The sequence below is a fragment of the Anomaloglossus baeobatrachus genome, chromosome 2 (assembly GCF_048569485.1).
Source record: "Anomaloglossus baeobatrachus isolate aAnoBae1 chromosome 2, aAnoBae1.hap1, whole genome shotgun sequence".
NCBI lineage: Eukaryota > Metazoa > Chordata > Amphibia > Anura > Aromobatidae > Anomaloglossus > Anomaloglossus baeobatrachus.
The window spans coordinates 744,988,104-745,005,363 of record NC_134354.1 but is presented as its reverse complement, the minus strand read 5'-3'; the positions used below and the strand labels follow the sequence as shown (position 1 = coordinate 745,005,363).

The window sequence follows — 17,260 nt, the reverse complement described above, 5'->3', positions numbered from 1 at the left end:
ACACACATCAGATCGCACACCCACACACACATCAGATCGCACACCCACACACATCAGATCGCACATCCACATCAGATCGCACACCCGCACACATCAGATCACACACCCACACACACACACATCAGATCACACACACATCAGATCACACACACACACACACCCACACATCAGATCACACACCCACACACACACATCAGATCACACACACACACACCCACACATCAGATCGCACACCCACACACATCAGATCACACATCCACATCAGATCGCACACCCACACACACCAGATCGCACACCCACATCAGATCGCACACCCACACACACACATCAGATCGCACACCCACATCAGATCGCACACCCACACACACATCAGATCACACACCCACATACACACATCAGATCGCACACCCACACACATCAGATCGCACATCCACATCAGATCGCACACCCACACAGACACATCACACACCCACACACACATCAGATCGCACACCCACACACACATCAGATTGCACACCCACACACACATCAGATCGCACACCCACACACACACATCAGATCGCACACCCACACACACATCAGATCGCACACCCACACACACATCAGATCGCACACCCACACACACATCAGATCGCACACCCACACACACATCAGATCGCACACCCACACACACATCAGATCGCACACCCACACACATCAGATCGCACACCCACACACATCAGATCGCACATCCACATCAGATCGCACATCCACATCAGATCGCACATCCACATCAGATCGCACACCCACACACATCAGATCGCACACCCACACACATCAGATCGCACACCCACACACATCAGATCGCACACCCACACACATCAGATCGCACATCCACATCAGATCGCACACCCACACACATCAGATCGCACATCCACACATATAGTTACATAGTTACTTAGGTTGAAAAAAGACCTAGGTCCATCTAGTTCAACCTTCCTCCACCAGTTCTACATTTGGTCACTAAGTCATTTATAACCAACAATGTTGTGTGTAAGAAGAAATCATCCAGCCCTGATATAAAAGCTGTTATAGTATCTGCCATTACTACCTCTTGTGGTCGGCATTCCACAGTCTGACTGCTCTAACTGTAAAGAACCCTTTCCTATTTAGCTGCCGGAATTGCTTTTCTTCCACTCGCAGTGCATGCTCCCTGGTCACACACCCACACAAATCAGATCACACACCAGATCACACACCCACATTGATGCATTCCACCACAGGTCCTCTCGCTCCACTGCTCTGTGTCCCATCTTCCTCTGCCACCCAGAAGCAATCGGTATCGCCAGATGTGGTGAGTGTGTGCGATCTGATGTGTGTGTGATCTGATGTATGTGAGTATGTCATCTAAAAGCAGGGAAAACTGCGTGCAGCATACCTGCTGGGAGTGCCCACTGAAGATCGCAGGAGGACCTGAAAACAACATAGACGTCCGGGGTCTGGAAAACATGGTAAAACTCTCCTGGGTAGGGAGGTCTGCTTTTTTTGGGGGGGGTGGGGGGGGAATAACTGTTTCCCCAAGAATAAGCCCCACCAAAAGATAAGCCCTAGCGCATTTTTCGGGGCAAAAAATAATATAAGGCAGTGTCTTATTTTTGAAGTAACACGGTATTAGACTGTGGGTGCATAAAAATTATTGAAAGAAAAAAAACTGATATATAACCACGGGGCTGGACAAAACCGTCTGGCATGTTACCCTACATACATGTGGTAAGGAGGGGCACTGCTTTGACAACTGAAGGAAAAAGGACAAAGGTCTGCTGTGATTACTAAGGCAAAACAGGGGCATAGAACAAGATGTGCTGTAACAACTTGTGGAAAAAAGAACACATTGTGGTGTGGTTACTGGGGATGTAAGATAAAAAATTAATTCTGCTGTGGCTATAGGGGGATAAAACAAGTTCTTCATGTTTTTAAAAAAGGCCTGTAATGTACATAAGGCTTGTCTAACATATCCCTACACCGAGTGCACAGACTATATGTCGAGTGAATATTTCCCCGATGCTCCACCTGCCTCTACAACTGGTTCCTGTAGTGACTTGGATTTGCCCCCCGGCCGTTACACATTTTCTGGCTGGGTGCTTCCATATAGTACCAAATGTATAAAGTTGGATAAGAATGGGCTGAGGTTAATTCTGATATGATTATTGGGAAGAAATAGACCTGCTGTGATTACTGGGGACATACAGAGGCCGATTGTTACAACTACGGAAGGGGAGAAGAATGAATCAAACAGTCGGTTTGGTAGAGGGAAAACTTCATATTATATTACCACGTTCCACTATATTTTGACTTTGCACATTCCCAATTGCTTGGACCATTGTGTAAGGAGAGAGAGGGGGAGAGGGAGAGGGAGACAGGGTGGGGGGGAGAGGGAGAGGGAGAGAGGGAGAGAGGGAGGGAGAGGGAGAGAGGAGGGGGAGAGAGAGAGTGAGAGAGGAGGGGGAGAGAGAGAGAGAGAGGAGGGGGAGAGAGAGAGAGAGAGAGGAGGGGGGGGAGAGAGAGAGAGAGAGAGAGAGAGGAGGGGGAGAGAGAGAGAGCGCGAGAGAGAGAGAGAGAGGAGGGGGAGAGATAGAGCGAGAGAGAGAGGGCAGAGAGAGGAGGGGGAGAGAGAGAGAGAGAGAGAGAGAGAGAGAGAGAGAGAGAGAGGAGGGGGGAGAGAGAGAGAGGAGGGGGAGAGAGAGAGAGAGAGAGAGAGAGAGAGGAGAGAGAGAGGGGAGAGAGAGAGAGAGGAGAGAGAGAGGGGAGAGAGAGAGAGAGAGAGAGAGAGAGGGGGGAGAGAGAGAGAAAGAGGGGGGAGACGGGAGGGAGGTAGAGAGAGGGAGGGAAAGAGAGGGAGGAGAAAAAAGGGAGAGAGGGTGGGGGGGAGAGGAGAGCGGGAGAAAGAGAGGGAGAGAGGGTGGGGTGAGAGAGAAAGATCAGATATGTGTGTGCAAGGGACTTGACCGTGTTGTGTAAGGGGAGAGAGAGAGGGAGGGAAAGAGAGAGAGGGAAAGAGAGGGAGGGAAAGAGAGGGAGGGAAAGAGAGGGAGGGAAAGAGAGGGAGGGAAAGAGAGGGAGGGAAAGAGAGGGAGGGAAAGAGAGGGAGGGAAAGAGAGGGAGGGAAAGAGAGGGAGGGAAAGAGAGGGAGGGAAAGAGAGGGAGGGAAAGAGAGGGAGGGAAAGAGAGGGAGGAAAAGAGAGGGAGGAAAAGAGAGGGAGGGAAAGAGAGGGAGAGATCAATCAGATGTGTGTGTGTGTGTGCGAGGGACCTGACAGCAACGCATATCTCTTGGGGAGAGCCCATCCACTGTCAGCACTTGCCAGCTATAGTTGTTTGGGTTCTGGTAAATGCAGAATGTTTATTTTGTTTTTTGGGGGTAAGGGGGGGGCTGTATGGTATCTTTTGTGGCCATGTTCTCTCTTTGGAGGCCATTGTCTTTCTTTAAGTGTCTTGCTGTAGCCTTTAACTTGTTTAGGTGCCCGAACACTTCCTTTTTGAGCCTTAACTAGGGGTTATGTTTGGAGTAGGGCTTATATTTTAAGTACAGTGCATAAAGACTGAAGATTCCTGCTAGGGCTTATTTTCGGGGTAGGTCTTATTTTCGGAGAAAATAGGTTGGATGGCCCTTGCTCTGCAGAAAGTTACTGCTGGCTTCTAATTTTTAGGGTTGGCGCCAAGGCTTGCCTAAATATTCTCTAGGTACAGTTTAGATTTATTGCGGATTTATTTATTTTAATAGAAATTTAGCAAAAGATTTGGTAAAAAAACAAAAATTAGTACACAAATATAACTTAATACATATAACTACCTGGATGGTTTGCCAGCGGATCCTGAAAAAATCTTCCAAAAATCTCTGTCTGCAGCTACTAGGCCTCCTTGTAGGATGACACCTAATAATGCAAAACTGTCGGCCTCAGTCTGCGGAGAACTCAAACTACGTAAAGTAACAGCCCAGATTTTTGTCCAAAGCTTCTGCAGATCTGATTTTGGGGACATAGTCACATCCGTCTTTTGCTTTTGGCAAATTGCAACCTCCTTCAAACATCTCAGCACAAAAGCCGCTTTCTCTCCTCTCCTCTGCTCGGCCAGGAGCTGGTGAAGGATGGCCAGTAATGGCGTCAGCTCGCTGCTTGGCAGGCTCATGGGATGCTTTGCTATCAGACATGCTGCAATTTGTAACCTTGATTTAATAAAAAGCAGAAGTAAGCAGAATCCTAATGAAGCTAAAGTCTTGTCAATTACAAAAAACAATTCCTCTGTACTACTGCAATTGACAAGCTGACCATCATAAATATACTATATTGATAAAAGTATTGGGGAACACCTCGCTCTTTGAATTCAAGTTTTTCCATTTAGTCCCATTGTCCCCGACGTAGAACATCTGGCCTTCTGCCACGTGTCACGGATGTATCATGGCTGGCTGACATTCCCGTGGCATCGAGTGTTAGAAAATCCCAGAAATTAGCAGCACATGTTGTTATCTGATAGTTCCCTGTTTCTGCAGCAGTGGACACTAGGACCTTAGGTCAGTTTTGTCTCTCAGTTGCCATCCTCTACCTTCCTTTATAAACCTTCCCCTAGGGGAATTTGGGTGCAGTTTATAGTTTGTTCCTGACTGAGCTGTGGAGAAGCCGTCTTCTGTTACTCCATACTCCAGTGGTTGCTGGAACATCTGATATGTGTTGTCTTTGCTATCTACCAGGGCTCTGGTGATTGTAGTTGTGTTTCCCCTGTTTTCTTCCCTTGTGTCTTCCATTACTGATAGTGGTGCTGACGAAGAGCTCATAGCCTCAATCCTTACTTAAGGCCCATTAGCCAGGGTAAAATAGGGCCCCAGGTATTCCAGCTTGGCGACAGGTGTGGAACCTGTTTAGGGTCTGTGAGAGCAGTGAGAGTGAGCTGCAGGTTGTTGTCAGGTTCCTAAGGTGTCATGTGCCCCAATACTTTTGTCCATAGTGTACATACGGTGGTGTTCGCTAAAAATATAATATATAAGCTCTGGCCTTAGATAGCCAAACTAACAGCAAAAGTACTAAAATTGAGATGTATGATGTGTCCCTACATACTATGCCACGTACAGGGTAGCTATAAAGAAAAAAAAAAATCAGTCAGCTGGGTATGATGGGAAATGTACGCTTTATGCAAGGCATTTTATCTGCAGAATGTTATAAAGCTGGATGAGTTCATCCGACTGATACACATTTGTAGTACAAAAAGTCTCTTGCGTTTTATTCCTTTTAATCCTTAGTGTCAGAATGCATGTATATCCAGTAGGCGGTCCTACCCAGTGATTGACAGTCTTCATCGTATGATTAAATGCAGAAAAAGCTGTCAATCACTAGTTAGACCGCCCACTGGACACGTGCATACAAACACCAGGGATTTCTATAAATAAAGTTTATATATAATATCATTCTGCTAATCTGCTTCTCTATACGTCCATAGATCGTACTGCATGTACAATATGGTTCCCTTTAAGCCTACAGGAATCTACAAACAACTGATACAATAGTGACCACGGATCATATTTACCATGGAATAACATCAAAATCATTCTTTGACCTCTGAAGCTTATCACGGACCACTTCCCAACCCAGTTCTATCCTTCTGCGCTTGGCTGGTGCTCCATTTCCAAGAGAGTCTCTCTGAGTCACCGCAAAGGAGGCCTGTGTGATTTCCAAGATGCGGGTGTCTTCTGTAAAGAGCTGAGAAAATAGGGGATATCAAGATTTAAGCATGTATTAAAGGGAATCTGTCAGCAGGTTTTTGCTTTGTAATCTGAGGGCTGATAACCTGATTCCAGTAATGTGTCACCTAGTATTGGCTGTGTGCTACTGGCCCAATAAAATCAGTGTTTTATCAGCAGGAGATTATCACTAAAGGACTAGTTGCCAAATGCCACCTAGTCAACCATGCTGTGAAACCCCGGATTAAGCTCTCATCTGCACAAGCACCGCCTCTGGCCCAATGATCTCCCAGCAGCGGACTTAAAGAAAATGTACGCATGGAGGCGGTGCATGCGCAGAGGAAATCTCGGCTCGTTATTGAGCCGATAGCTGAATCTGCACACGTGCCGAGTTCGGGCGCCATTTCTTTGAAGCCCGCACCACAAATAGTTTCTGGATTTTCCCTGACTCGCAGCACCGACAGCAAGCATCTGCGACACCCGCCGCATCACCCTGCTACACCACCGCCCCTGCCTCTTGTGACCCTGCCTTACTTTATGGGCTATAGAAAGCCGCTTCCTCATATAATTATAATAATAATATATATATATACACACACACATATACAGACAAAAAATTTGGACACACCTTCTCATCTCTAGAACAACTGTTAAGAGGAGACTTTGTGCAGCAGGCCTTCATGGTAAAATAGCTGCTAGGAAACCACTGCTAAGGACAGGCAACAAGCAGAAGAGACTTGTTTGGGCTAAAGAACACAAGGAATGGACATTAGACCAGTGGAAATCTGTTGGAAGTAGGTAAGATGAAGAAAGGACCGCACTCCATCCGCTGTGCTGGAAAAAGGTTTATTTGGACAGGTGCATAGGTAAAAGGGCTGGAGGAAACCTGTGAGCCAGCTCCTAAGAGGGGACTTCTGCTGACGGGCACCCCCGCTCTGGATTAATCACATCGCAACATCTTCCCTCTGGATGCATGCGGTACCGCAGGTAAACACGCGGATTGGTGCAGGACCACCCCTTGTTTCTTGAACCTGTGGAAATCTGTGCTTTGGTCTGAGGAGTCCAAATTTGAGATCTTTGGATCCAACCACCGTGTCTTTGTAGAAAAGGCGAATGGATGGACTCTACATGGCTGGTTCCCACCGTGAAGCATGGAGGAGGAGGTGTGATGGTGTGGTGGTGCTTTGCTGGTGACACTATTGGGGATTTATTCAAAATTGAAGGCATACTGAGCCAGCATGGCTACCACAGCATCTTGCAGCGGCAGGCTATTCCATCCGGTTGCGTTTAGTTGGGCCATCATTTATTTTTGAACAGGACAATGACCCCAAACACACCTCCAGGCTGTGTAAGGGCTATCTGACTAAGAAGGAGAGTGATGGGGTGCTACGCCAGATGACCTGGCCTCCACAGTCACCAGACCTGAACCCAATCGAGATGGTTTGGGGTGAGCTGGACCGCAGAGTGAAAGCAAAAGGGCCAACAAGTGCTAAGCATCTCTGGGAACTCCTTCAAGACTGTTGGAAGACCATTTCCGGTGACTACCTCTTGAAGCTCATCAAGAGAATGCCAAGAGTGTGCAAAGCAGTAATCAAAGCAAAAGGTGACTACTTTGAAGAACCTAAAATATAGGACATATTTTCAGTTGTTTCACACTTTTTTGTTAAGTATTTCATTCCACATGTGTTAATTCATATTTTTGATGTCTTCAATGTGAATCTACAATTTTCAGAGTCCTGAAAATAAAGAAAACTCTTTGAATGAGAAGGTGTGTCCAAACTTTTGGTCTGTACTGTATATACACACGGTGGTCCAAAAGTAGGTGGACAGTATGTGTAATAGGGTTATCATGCATGTTGTAAAGTGAAACTGACTCAGTTGCCCTTAGCAACCAATCAGATTCTACCTTTCATTTTCCAAAGAGTCTGTGAAGAATGAAAAGTGGAAAGTGGAATCTGATTGGTTGCTAAGGGCAACTGAGTCAGTTTCACTTTACAACATGCATGATAACCCTATTACACATACTGTCCACCTATTTTTGGACGCCCATATATATATATATATATATATATATATATATATATATATATATATATATATATATATATATATATATATATATATATATATATATATATATATATATATATATATATATATATATATATATATATACACATACACAGTTAGGTCCAGAAATATTTGGACAGTGACACAAGTTTTGTTATTTTAGCGGTTTAGAAAAACATGTTCAGAAATACAATTCTATATATAATATGGGCTGAAAGTGCACACTCCCAGCTGCAATATGAGAGTTTTCACATCCAAATCGGAGAAAGGGTTTAGGAATCATAGCTCTGTAATGCATAGCCTCCTCTTTTTCAAGGGACCAAAAGTAATTGGACAAGGGACTCTAAGGGCTGCAATTAACTCTGAAGGCGTCTCCCTCGTTAACCTGTAATCAATGAAGTTGTTAAAAGGTCTGGGGTTGATTACAGGTGTGTGGTTTTGCATTTGGAAGCTGTTGCTGTGACCAGACAACATGCGGTCTAAGGAACTCTCAATTGAGGTGAAGCAGAACATCCTGAGGCTGAAAAAAAAGAAAAAAATCCATCAGAGAGATAGCAGACATGCTTGGAGTAGCAAAATCAACAGTCGGGTACATTCTGAGAAAAAAGGAATTGACTGGTGAGCTTGGGAACTCAAAAAGGCCTGGGCGTCCACGGATGACAACAGTGGTGGATGATCGCCGCATACTTTCTTTGGTGAAGAAGAACCCGTTCACAACATCAACTGAAGTCCAGAACACTCTCAGTGAAGTAGGTGTATCTGTCTCTAAGTCAACAGTAAAGAGAAGACTCCATGAAAGTAAATACAAAGGGTTCACATCTAGATGCAAACCATTCATCAATTCCAAAAATAGACAGGCCAGAGTTAAATTTGCTGAAAAACACCTCATGAAGCCAGCTCAGTTCTGGGAAAGTATTCTATGGACAGATGAGACAAAGATCAACCTGTACCAGAATGATGGGAAGAAAAAAGTTTGGAGAAGAAAGGGAACGGCACATGATCCAAGGCACACCACATCCTCTGTAAAACATGGTGGAGGCAACGTGATGGCATGGGCATGCATGGCTTTCAATGGCACTGGGTCACTTGTGTTTATTGATGACATAACAGCAGACAAGAGTAGCCGGATGAATTCTGAAGTGTACCGGGATATACTTTCAGCCCAGATTCAGCCAAATGCCGCAAAGTTGATTGGACGGCGCTTCATAGTACAGATGGACAATGACCCCAAGCATACAGCCAAAGCTACCCAGGAGTTCATGAGTGCAAAAAAGTGGAACATTCTGCAATGGCCAAGTCAATCACCAGATCTTAACCCAATTGAGCATGCATTTCACTTGCTCAAATCCAGACTTAAGACGGAAAGACCCACAAACAAGCAAGACCTGAAGGCTGCGGCTGTAAAGGCCTGGAAAAGCATTAAGAAGGAGGAAACCCAGCGTTTGGTGATGTCCATGGGTTCCAGACTTAAGGCAGTGATTGCCTCCAAAGGATTCGCAACAAAATATTGAAAATAAAAAATTTTTTTTTGGGTTTGGTTTATTTGTCCAATTACTTTTGACCTCCTAAAATGTGGAGTGTTTGTAAAGAAATGTGTACAATTCCTACAATTTCTATCAGATATTTTTGTTCAAACCTTCAAATTAAACGTTACAATCTGCACTTGAATTCTGTTGTAGAGGTTTCATTTCAAATCCAATGTGGTGGCATGCAGAGCCCAACTCGCGAAAATTGTGTCACTGTCCAAATATTTCTGGACCTAACTGTATATGTATATATATTATATATATATATATATATATATATTCCCCAGATAATTTAAATGCTGATAATAGACTGGTAGTGGCATAGTGGCATCTGAAAAGATAACCAGCACCAATCAGACCAAGCTCGTGTTGCTGCTGATAGAGGCGGGTACAAGCTGTGATGTACAGTAATTATATATCATAGGTTGTTAAGAGGTTAAATATTACAGTAGAGCACAATTACTGCTACACAAAATGTATTATAAAACAATACCTGATGGCAAATGTCTGCCATTAATTCCACCAAGTTCTCCTTGACTGCAATGTTTCGAGATCCAGAAGAATATTTCCCTCTGCTGCCAATCTGACTGATCTCACTCATGATGGCCTCATACAGGTCGTACAAAGTTCGCTGCCACTTATCACCATCAAATGCATACGCACCTATAAAGAGAAGAATGATCCTATAAGGGTTATGGATAATTTTCATGTAAAACATTTAGAAAATAATTTTTGAGATTTTGTTTCACTAAAAAACAATGTGCACTGTTTGACTATTAAGAACACTTCGGGGTTTTTTTGCACATTGATGATTTCAGAATTAATTAGGAATCAGTCAGTGATCTAGTTATTTTATCTGTCGGTTCGGATCATACAGTGAGGAAAAAAAAGTATTTAGTCAGCCACCAATTGTGCCAGTTCTCCCACTTAAAAAGAAGAGGTCGGCCTGTAATTGACATCATAGGTAGACCACAACTATGAGAGACAAAATGAGAAAAATCCAGAAAATTACCTTGTCTGATTTGGCAAAATTTTATTTGCTAATTATGGTGGAAAATAAGTCTTTAGTCACCTAAAAACATGCAAGATTTCTGGCTCTCACAGACCTGTAACTTCTTCTTTAAGAGGCTCCTCTGTTCTCCACTCATTACCTGTAGTAATGGCACCTGTTTGAACTTGCTATCAGTATAAAAGACACCTGTCCACAACCTCAAACAGTCACACTCCAAACTCCACTATGGTGAAGACCAAAGAGTTGTCGAAGGAAACCAGAAACAAAATTGTAGCCCTGCACCATGCTGGGAGGACTGAATCTGCAATAGGCAAGCAGCTTGGTGTGATGAAATCAACTGTGGGAGCAATAATAAGAACATGGAAGACATACAAGACCACTGATAATCACTCTTGATCTGGGGCTCCACAGAAGATCTCACCCCGTAGGATCAAAATGATCACAAGAACGGTGAGCAACAATCCCAGATCCACACGAGGGGACCTAGTGAATGACCTGCATAGAGCTGGGACCACCATAACAAAGGCTACCATCAGTAACACACTACACCTCCAGGGACTCAGATCCTGCAGTGCCAGACGTGTTCCCCTGCTTAAGGCTCAACTTACATCAGCGGTATTTTGCCGCAAAACGGATGTTACAAATGCCTTTCAGTTCAATTAATTTCCAATGGAATCGCGGAAAGATGCGGTCACATGCGGTTGCGGGTGTCATACACAACCGCATGTGACCGCATATGGTCGCAATTCCATTGGAAATTAATGCAACTGAAACGCATTTGTAATGGATTCGGTTTTGTGGCAAAATACCGCTGATGTGAGGTGATCCTTAGCCAGGACATGTCCGGGGCTGTCTGAAATTTGCTAGAGAGCATTTGGATTATCCAGAAGAGTATTGGGAGAATGTCATATGGTCTGATGAAACCAAAGTAGAACTGTTTGGTAGAAACACAACTCATTACATTTGGAGGAGACAGAATGCTGAGTTGCATCCAAAGAACACCATACCTACTGTGAAGCATGGGGGTGGCAACATGCCTTCGGGCGGTTTCTCTACAAAGGGACCAGAACGACTGATCCATGTACATGAAAGAATGAATGGGGTCATGTATCATAAGATTTTGAGTGCAAACCTCCTTCTATCAGCAAGGACATTAAAGATTAAACATGGCTGGGTCTTTCACCAGGATAATGATCCCAAGCACACCATCAGGGCAACGAAGGAGTGGCATTGGAAGAAGCATATGAATGTCCTGGAGTGGCCTAGCCAGTCTCCAGATCTGAACCCCATAGAAAACCTTTGGAGGGAGTTGAAAGTCCGTGTTGCCCAGCGACAGGCCCAAAACATCACTGCCTTAGAGGAGATCTGCATGGAGAAATGGGCCAACATACCACCAACAGTGTGTGCCAACCTTGTGAAGACTTACAGAAAATGTCTGACCTCTGTCATTGCCAACAAAGGATATATACATTTATGGAGATGGACTTTTGTTATTGACCAAATACTTATTTTCCACCATAATTTTCTGGATTTGTTTTCTCAGTTTGTCTCTCATAGTTGTGATCACCTATGATGCCAATTACAGGCAAATCTCATCTTTATAAAGGGGAGAACTTACACAATCGGGGGCTGACTAAATACTTTTTTCCCCACTGTATCTCAGAGCTGATTTAAAGCCACATCAAAGTTGATCTGAACAATGAAGTAGTCATAAATCAGCTGGAAGACAGACAGAAAAAAAATCAGTCCGATTGCACTTATTGATGAACTCAACTCAATCTGCAGCAAGCAATGTGCAAGGAAAGAAAGGGCCTAAATAATGGAACAAAAGGATGCAAAATTATTCATGAAGCCCAATTGCAAAAATTATTTTCAGCACAATATATATTAATTTTAGTACAATCCCGAAACCTAAACATTAAGACGCTGCACAAAATGTAAAGAAAGCAAGAATGTAATGATCTGAAAAACACTTATTTATTTTAGTAAGAACATAACATTGGACATGGATTAGAAGCTGAATGTTAGCCATTTATCTATTGCATTTGAAAAGGTTAACTAATTTAGAAATTGATGGCAGCTTGGGACAGGGCCACTGTCATACTAGGTACGGGTTAGTACCAAATGCATGGCGAAAGGGAAGGGAAACCCTGTGTCTAGGGAGAGGGAAGATGGTGACCCCTGACCGATCCTACTGCTGGTCTCTGAGGTCCCTCACCACCCTAGATAGGTTCTGCCCCTATGTGCCGAGCCGGACACCTGACCCTAGGTATCCCTACTGCTGGGCTTTAAATAGGGAACGGGTGGGATGAGCTCTTCGTCAACCCCACTAAACACTAGAGAAGACACAAGGAGGACACATGGGGGAAAAGCATGAACTACGTATTAGATGACTCAGGTAGGAGTTCAGCAAAGCATCCAGCAACAATACCACAGAGGAGTACAAGCCACCTGCTTGCTGCCTCAGCTTGAATGAACTGAAAATATCACCAGAACCAATCTATAGTAAGGAAGGGAATTTAAACACCAAGGGACTCCTGCTGGGTCCAAAAGGGAGAGAGATGAATCCAGCAGGAAAGCTACCTGTACCAATGAATACTGACAGCAGGAACGATGGAAAGTCAGGAAGTATTCTGTGCAGCCAAACGCTGTGACCTTCTATAGCCAGAAACCACATGACTGTCTGTCACTTGTGACAGCCACATCTACCCTTGTGTTGTAGCCGCTCTTCTTTTTACTAAGAAGAGAATGTGTGAAAACTGGGCATGGAGCTGATCCTGTGGACTTGAAAAAAAGATTTAGCCAGAGATTTGATGCGTCTACCAGTAGGGTCTTTATAGAAGAAACATCATTGTGGTTGTGGATAAACAACGGGAGGTTCCCAAGATGCCAAGGAGTTCTAGGAAATCTCCATATACCTCTGTGGAAACATCTTTCCAGGTTCTTCCACTCTTTAGACTACTACATTGTTGACCTCCTGGCAGTTCAAGAAGCATCTGGCAGTATGTCTGGCCATTTTGAGGGGACACTATTTCTACAGTGGGTGACGGGTCAACTTTTTGACTTTCAGGTATTTGTTTATGGCCTGAACCCTTTTGTGCTGCAACCACAATCTTCCCAAAGCTGGTCAAATTTCTTAAACACTCCACCTAAAAGTAACCTAAAGGGGGCTTTACACGCTACGATATCGCTAATGCGAACTCGTTGGGGTCACGGAATTGGTGACGCACATCTGGCCGCATTAGCGATGCCGTTGCATGTGACACTGATGAGCGATTTTGCATCGTTGCAAAAACGTGCAAAAATCGCTCATCGGTGACATGGGGGTCCATTCTCAAAAATCGTTACTGCAGCAGTAACGAGGTTGTTCCTCATTCCTGCGGCAGCACACATCGCTCCGTGTGACAACGCAGGAACGAGGAAGCTCTCCTTACCTGCCTCCCGGCCGCTATGCGGAAGGAAGGAGGTGGGCAGGATGTTACGTCCCGCTCAGCTCCGCCCCTCCGCTGCTATTGGGCGGCCGCTCAGTGACGTCATTGTGACGCCGCACGGACCGCCCCCTTAGAAAGGAGGCGGTTCGCCGGTCACAGCGACGTCGCCGGGCAGGTAAGTATGTGTGACGGGTCTGGGCAATGTTGTGCGGCACGGGCAGCGATTTGCCCGTGTCGCGCAACAGATGGGGGCAGGTACCCACACTAGCGATATTGGTACCGATATCGCAGTGTGTAAAGCCCGCTTAAGAGAGAAGATGAATAACAACCAATTTCCATGGCAGAAAACCCGCCAGCGTGAAGAACTCAAGGAGCTTCGGATTACACTAACTACCAAAAATAAGGGGGACCCCATGTCGTTTTTTTTTTTCTTAAATAATGAATTTGGGGCTAAAAACAAGGCTAAACACCCTTTAATGTCACATGAAAGGCACTAAAGGGTGCACGCTTCCAATATGTAGGGTGGTGGGACATTATATATGTTGCACATCTACCTAGCCGGCTAGCTATTACTACAATATGTAAAAACTCCATGTTAAAAATGCAGGTCACACGGACGTCAGACGCATGACACAGATGTCACACGTAGACAAGACGAGGGGCAAATTGCACTCGCATAGCACTCATATGACATACGGAATGACACTTGCATCTCACTCCAAGACACTTCAGGAGCAACAATGGAGCCATATTTTACATGCAGATGTGAACGAACCCTTAGGCTATGTGCCTACACTGCGGAAAATGCGCGGAATTTGCCGCAGATTTTTCAAAAATCTGCAGCACAGCTACTCCCCAGCCATTTCTATGGCATTTAGGAACTGCTGTGCCCACGCTGCGGATTTTTCCGCAGCGGAAATAATGCGGATTTCCCTGCGGAAAAATCAGCAGCATGTCAATTATTCCTGCGGATTTCTCCGCAGGGTCCCATATACTTACCTGCCATAGCAGACACCCGAGTCACCTTCTCCGCTTGGTGCACAGCAGCGCGGTGGATCCAGGTACAGGAAGGAAGAGGTAGGCGGGGCCTGCACGAGCTCCGGTCATGTGACAGCCGGAGCTAGTTCAGGCCCGCCCACCTTCTCCTGCAGACACTGACAGAGTGACCCGGCCGCCGGAAAGTGAAGTGCTGCATGGTGGAAGTGAGTATGAACTCCCGATCACTGCAGCACATGTTCTGCATTGAGGATGCAGCTGTATCCTCAATGCAGAATGCCCGCACCATATCTGCAGGACATTCCGCAATAAAACCGCAGCATGTAAACAGACAAAGTTGTGTTGCGGTTTTCTGGGAGCTCCTGCGGAATGTCCTGTGGATATATCCGCAGGACACTGTCCCCGTGGGCACATAGTATGCACATGCGCTAAGGTTATCAGGTCCAGCTGCATCCTGGATGCAGGGGGTTCTGACCTGTGGGGCCACAAGTCTCCTTGACAGGAGACCACAGCTGCCTGTGCCCAGGATCAGGGTTCAGTGCGGCGCGGTCTCTCTCTCATCTGTTCTCCGCAGCAAAGAATTTACATGCTTGCGGCTCGGAAAGCCACACCGCAGTTCAGTTAACGCTACCATAAACTGCCGTACATGAACAGTGGGCATGGGATTTCTAGCAATCCCATGCACTGTGCTTGTACTCAGGGCCGTATTTGCCACTAGGCACCCGTGGTCCGGTGCCTAGGGCGGCACGTTGCGGGGGGGCGGCACTTTCTGGCAGCAAAAAAAAAAAAAAAAAATTTTTATAATTTTTTTTTTTTTTTTTTACATCCCCGCCCCCCCCGCCCCTCCCTCCGTTGCACTTCGCTGTGTTCTCGAGGGGGGGGGGGGTGAGAGGGAGGAAAGGCGCACCTCTGTCTCTAGATAGTGAGCTGATTAACCCCGGAAGTTCCAGCGCCTGCACTTCCGGGTCAGAGGCGCGTGGGCGCGCCAATCAGCTCACTGCCCCGTGCTGCAGCGTCCAATGCTGTAGACGACACACGCCGCGGAGGAGGACGCGACTGGAGCCGGAGCCAGCCAGAAGAGGATAATCAGCAGAGCAGGGCAGCAGGCACCGGAGCAGGTATGCATAAGGCAGAGCCTAGAATGTATGGGCACCTTACAGGTTAGTTGATGATCGTTGCGATGCCTCTTTTTGGCTGGGAAAAGAGAGAGGCTGGGGGGAGGCTGGGAAAAGAGAGAGGCTGGGGGGAGGCTGGGAAAAGAGAGAGGCTGGGGGGAGGCTGGGAAGAGAGAGAGGCTGAGGCTGGGGGGAGGCTGGGAAGAGAGAGAGGCTGAGGCTGGGGGGAGAGAGAGGGGGAGGCTGGGAGGAGAGAGAGGCTGAGGCTGGGGGGGAGGCTGGGAGGAGAGAGAGGCTGAGGCTGGGGGGGAGGCTGGGAGGAGAGAGAGGCTGAGGCTGGGGGGGAGGCTGGGGGGAGAGAGAGGCTGGGGGGGAGGCTGGGGGGAGAGAGAGGCTGGGGGGAGAGAGGCTGGGGGGGAGGCTGGGGGGAGAGAGAGGCTGGGGGGGGAGGCTGGGGGGAGAGAGAGGCTGGGGGAGAGGCTTGGGGGAGAGAGATGCTGGGGGGGGAGAGAGGCTGGGGGAGAGGCTGGGGGGAGAGAGAGGCTGGGGGGGGAGGCTGGGGGGAGAGAGAGGCTGGGGGGGAGGCTGGGGGGAGAGAGAGGCTGGGGGGGAGGCTGGGGGGAGAGAGAGGCTGGGGGGGAGGCTGGGGGAGAGAGAGGCTGGGGGGGAGGCTGGGGGGAGAGAGAGGCTGGGGGGGGAGGCTGGGGGGAGAGAGAGGCTGGGGGGAGGCTGGGAAGAGAGAGAGAGGGGGAGGCTGGGGGGAGAGAGAGGCTGGGGGGAGGCTGGGGGGAGAGAGAGGCTGGGGGGGAGGCTGGGGGGAGAGAGAGGCTGGGGGGGAGGCTGGGGGGAGAGAGAGGCTGGGGGGGGAGGCTGGGGGGAGAGAGAGGCTGGGGGGAGGCTGGGGGGGAGAGAGAGGCTGGGGGGGAGAGAGAGGCTGGGGGGAGAGAGAGGCTGGGGGGGAGGCTGGGGGAGAGAGAGGCTGGGGGGAGAGAGAGAGGCTGGGGGGGAGGCTGGGGGGGAGAGAGAGGCTGGGGGGGAGGCTGGGGGGAGAGAGAGGCTGGGGGGAGAGGGAGGCTGGGGGGAGAGAGAGGCTGGGGGGAGCGAGAGGCTGAGGCTGGGGGGAGAGAGAGGCTGGGGGGGAGGCTGGGGGGAGAGAGAGGCTGGGGGGAGAGAGAGGCTGGGGGGGGAGGCTGGGGGAGAGAGAGGCTGGGGGGGAGGATGGGGGGAGAGAGAGGCTGGGGGGGAGGCTGGGGGGAGAGAGAGGCTGGGGGGGAGGCTGGGGGGAGAGAGGCTGGGGGGAGAGAGAGGCTGGGGGGGAGAGTGAGGCTGGGGGGGGAGGCTGGGGGAGAGAGAGAGGCTGGGGGGGGGAGGCTGGGGGAGAGAGAGGCTGAGGCTGGGGGGGA

General features: G+C 47.7%; 1 protein-coding gene across 2 annotated transcripts in view; it reads right to left on the bottom strand.

The window, feature by feature from the left end:
• Positions 1-17,260, bottom strand: part of ATM (ATM serine/threonine kinase) — a 262,350-nt gene that overhangs the window by 194,219 nt on the left and 50,871 nt on the right. For both annotated transcript variants that reach the window (XM_075337438.1, XM_075337439.1), the window contains exons 8-10: positions 9,797-9,966; positions 5,554-5,726; positions 3,830-4,201 (exon numbers count right to left, since the gene is read on the bottom strand). In XM_075337438.1, the coding sequence (XP_075193553.1) occupies positions 3,830-4,201; positions 5,554-5,726; positions 9,797-9,966 (715 nt within the window). The remainder of the gene's footprint in view (positions 1-3,829; positions 4,202-5,553; positions 5,727-9,796; positions 9,967-17,260) is intronic.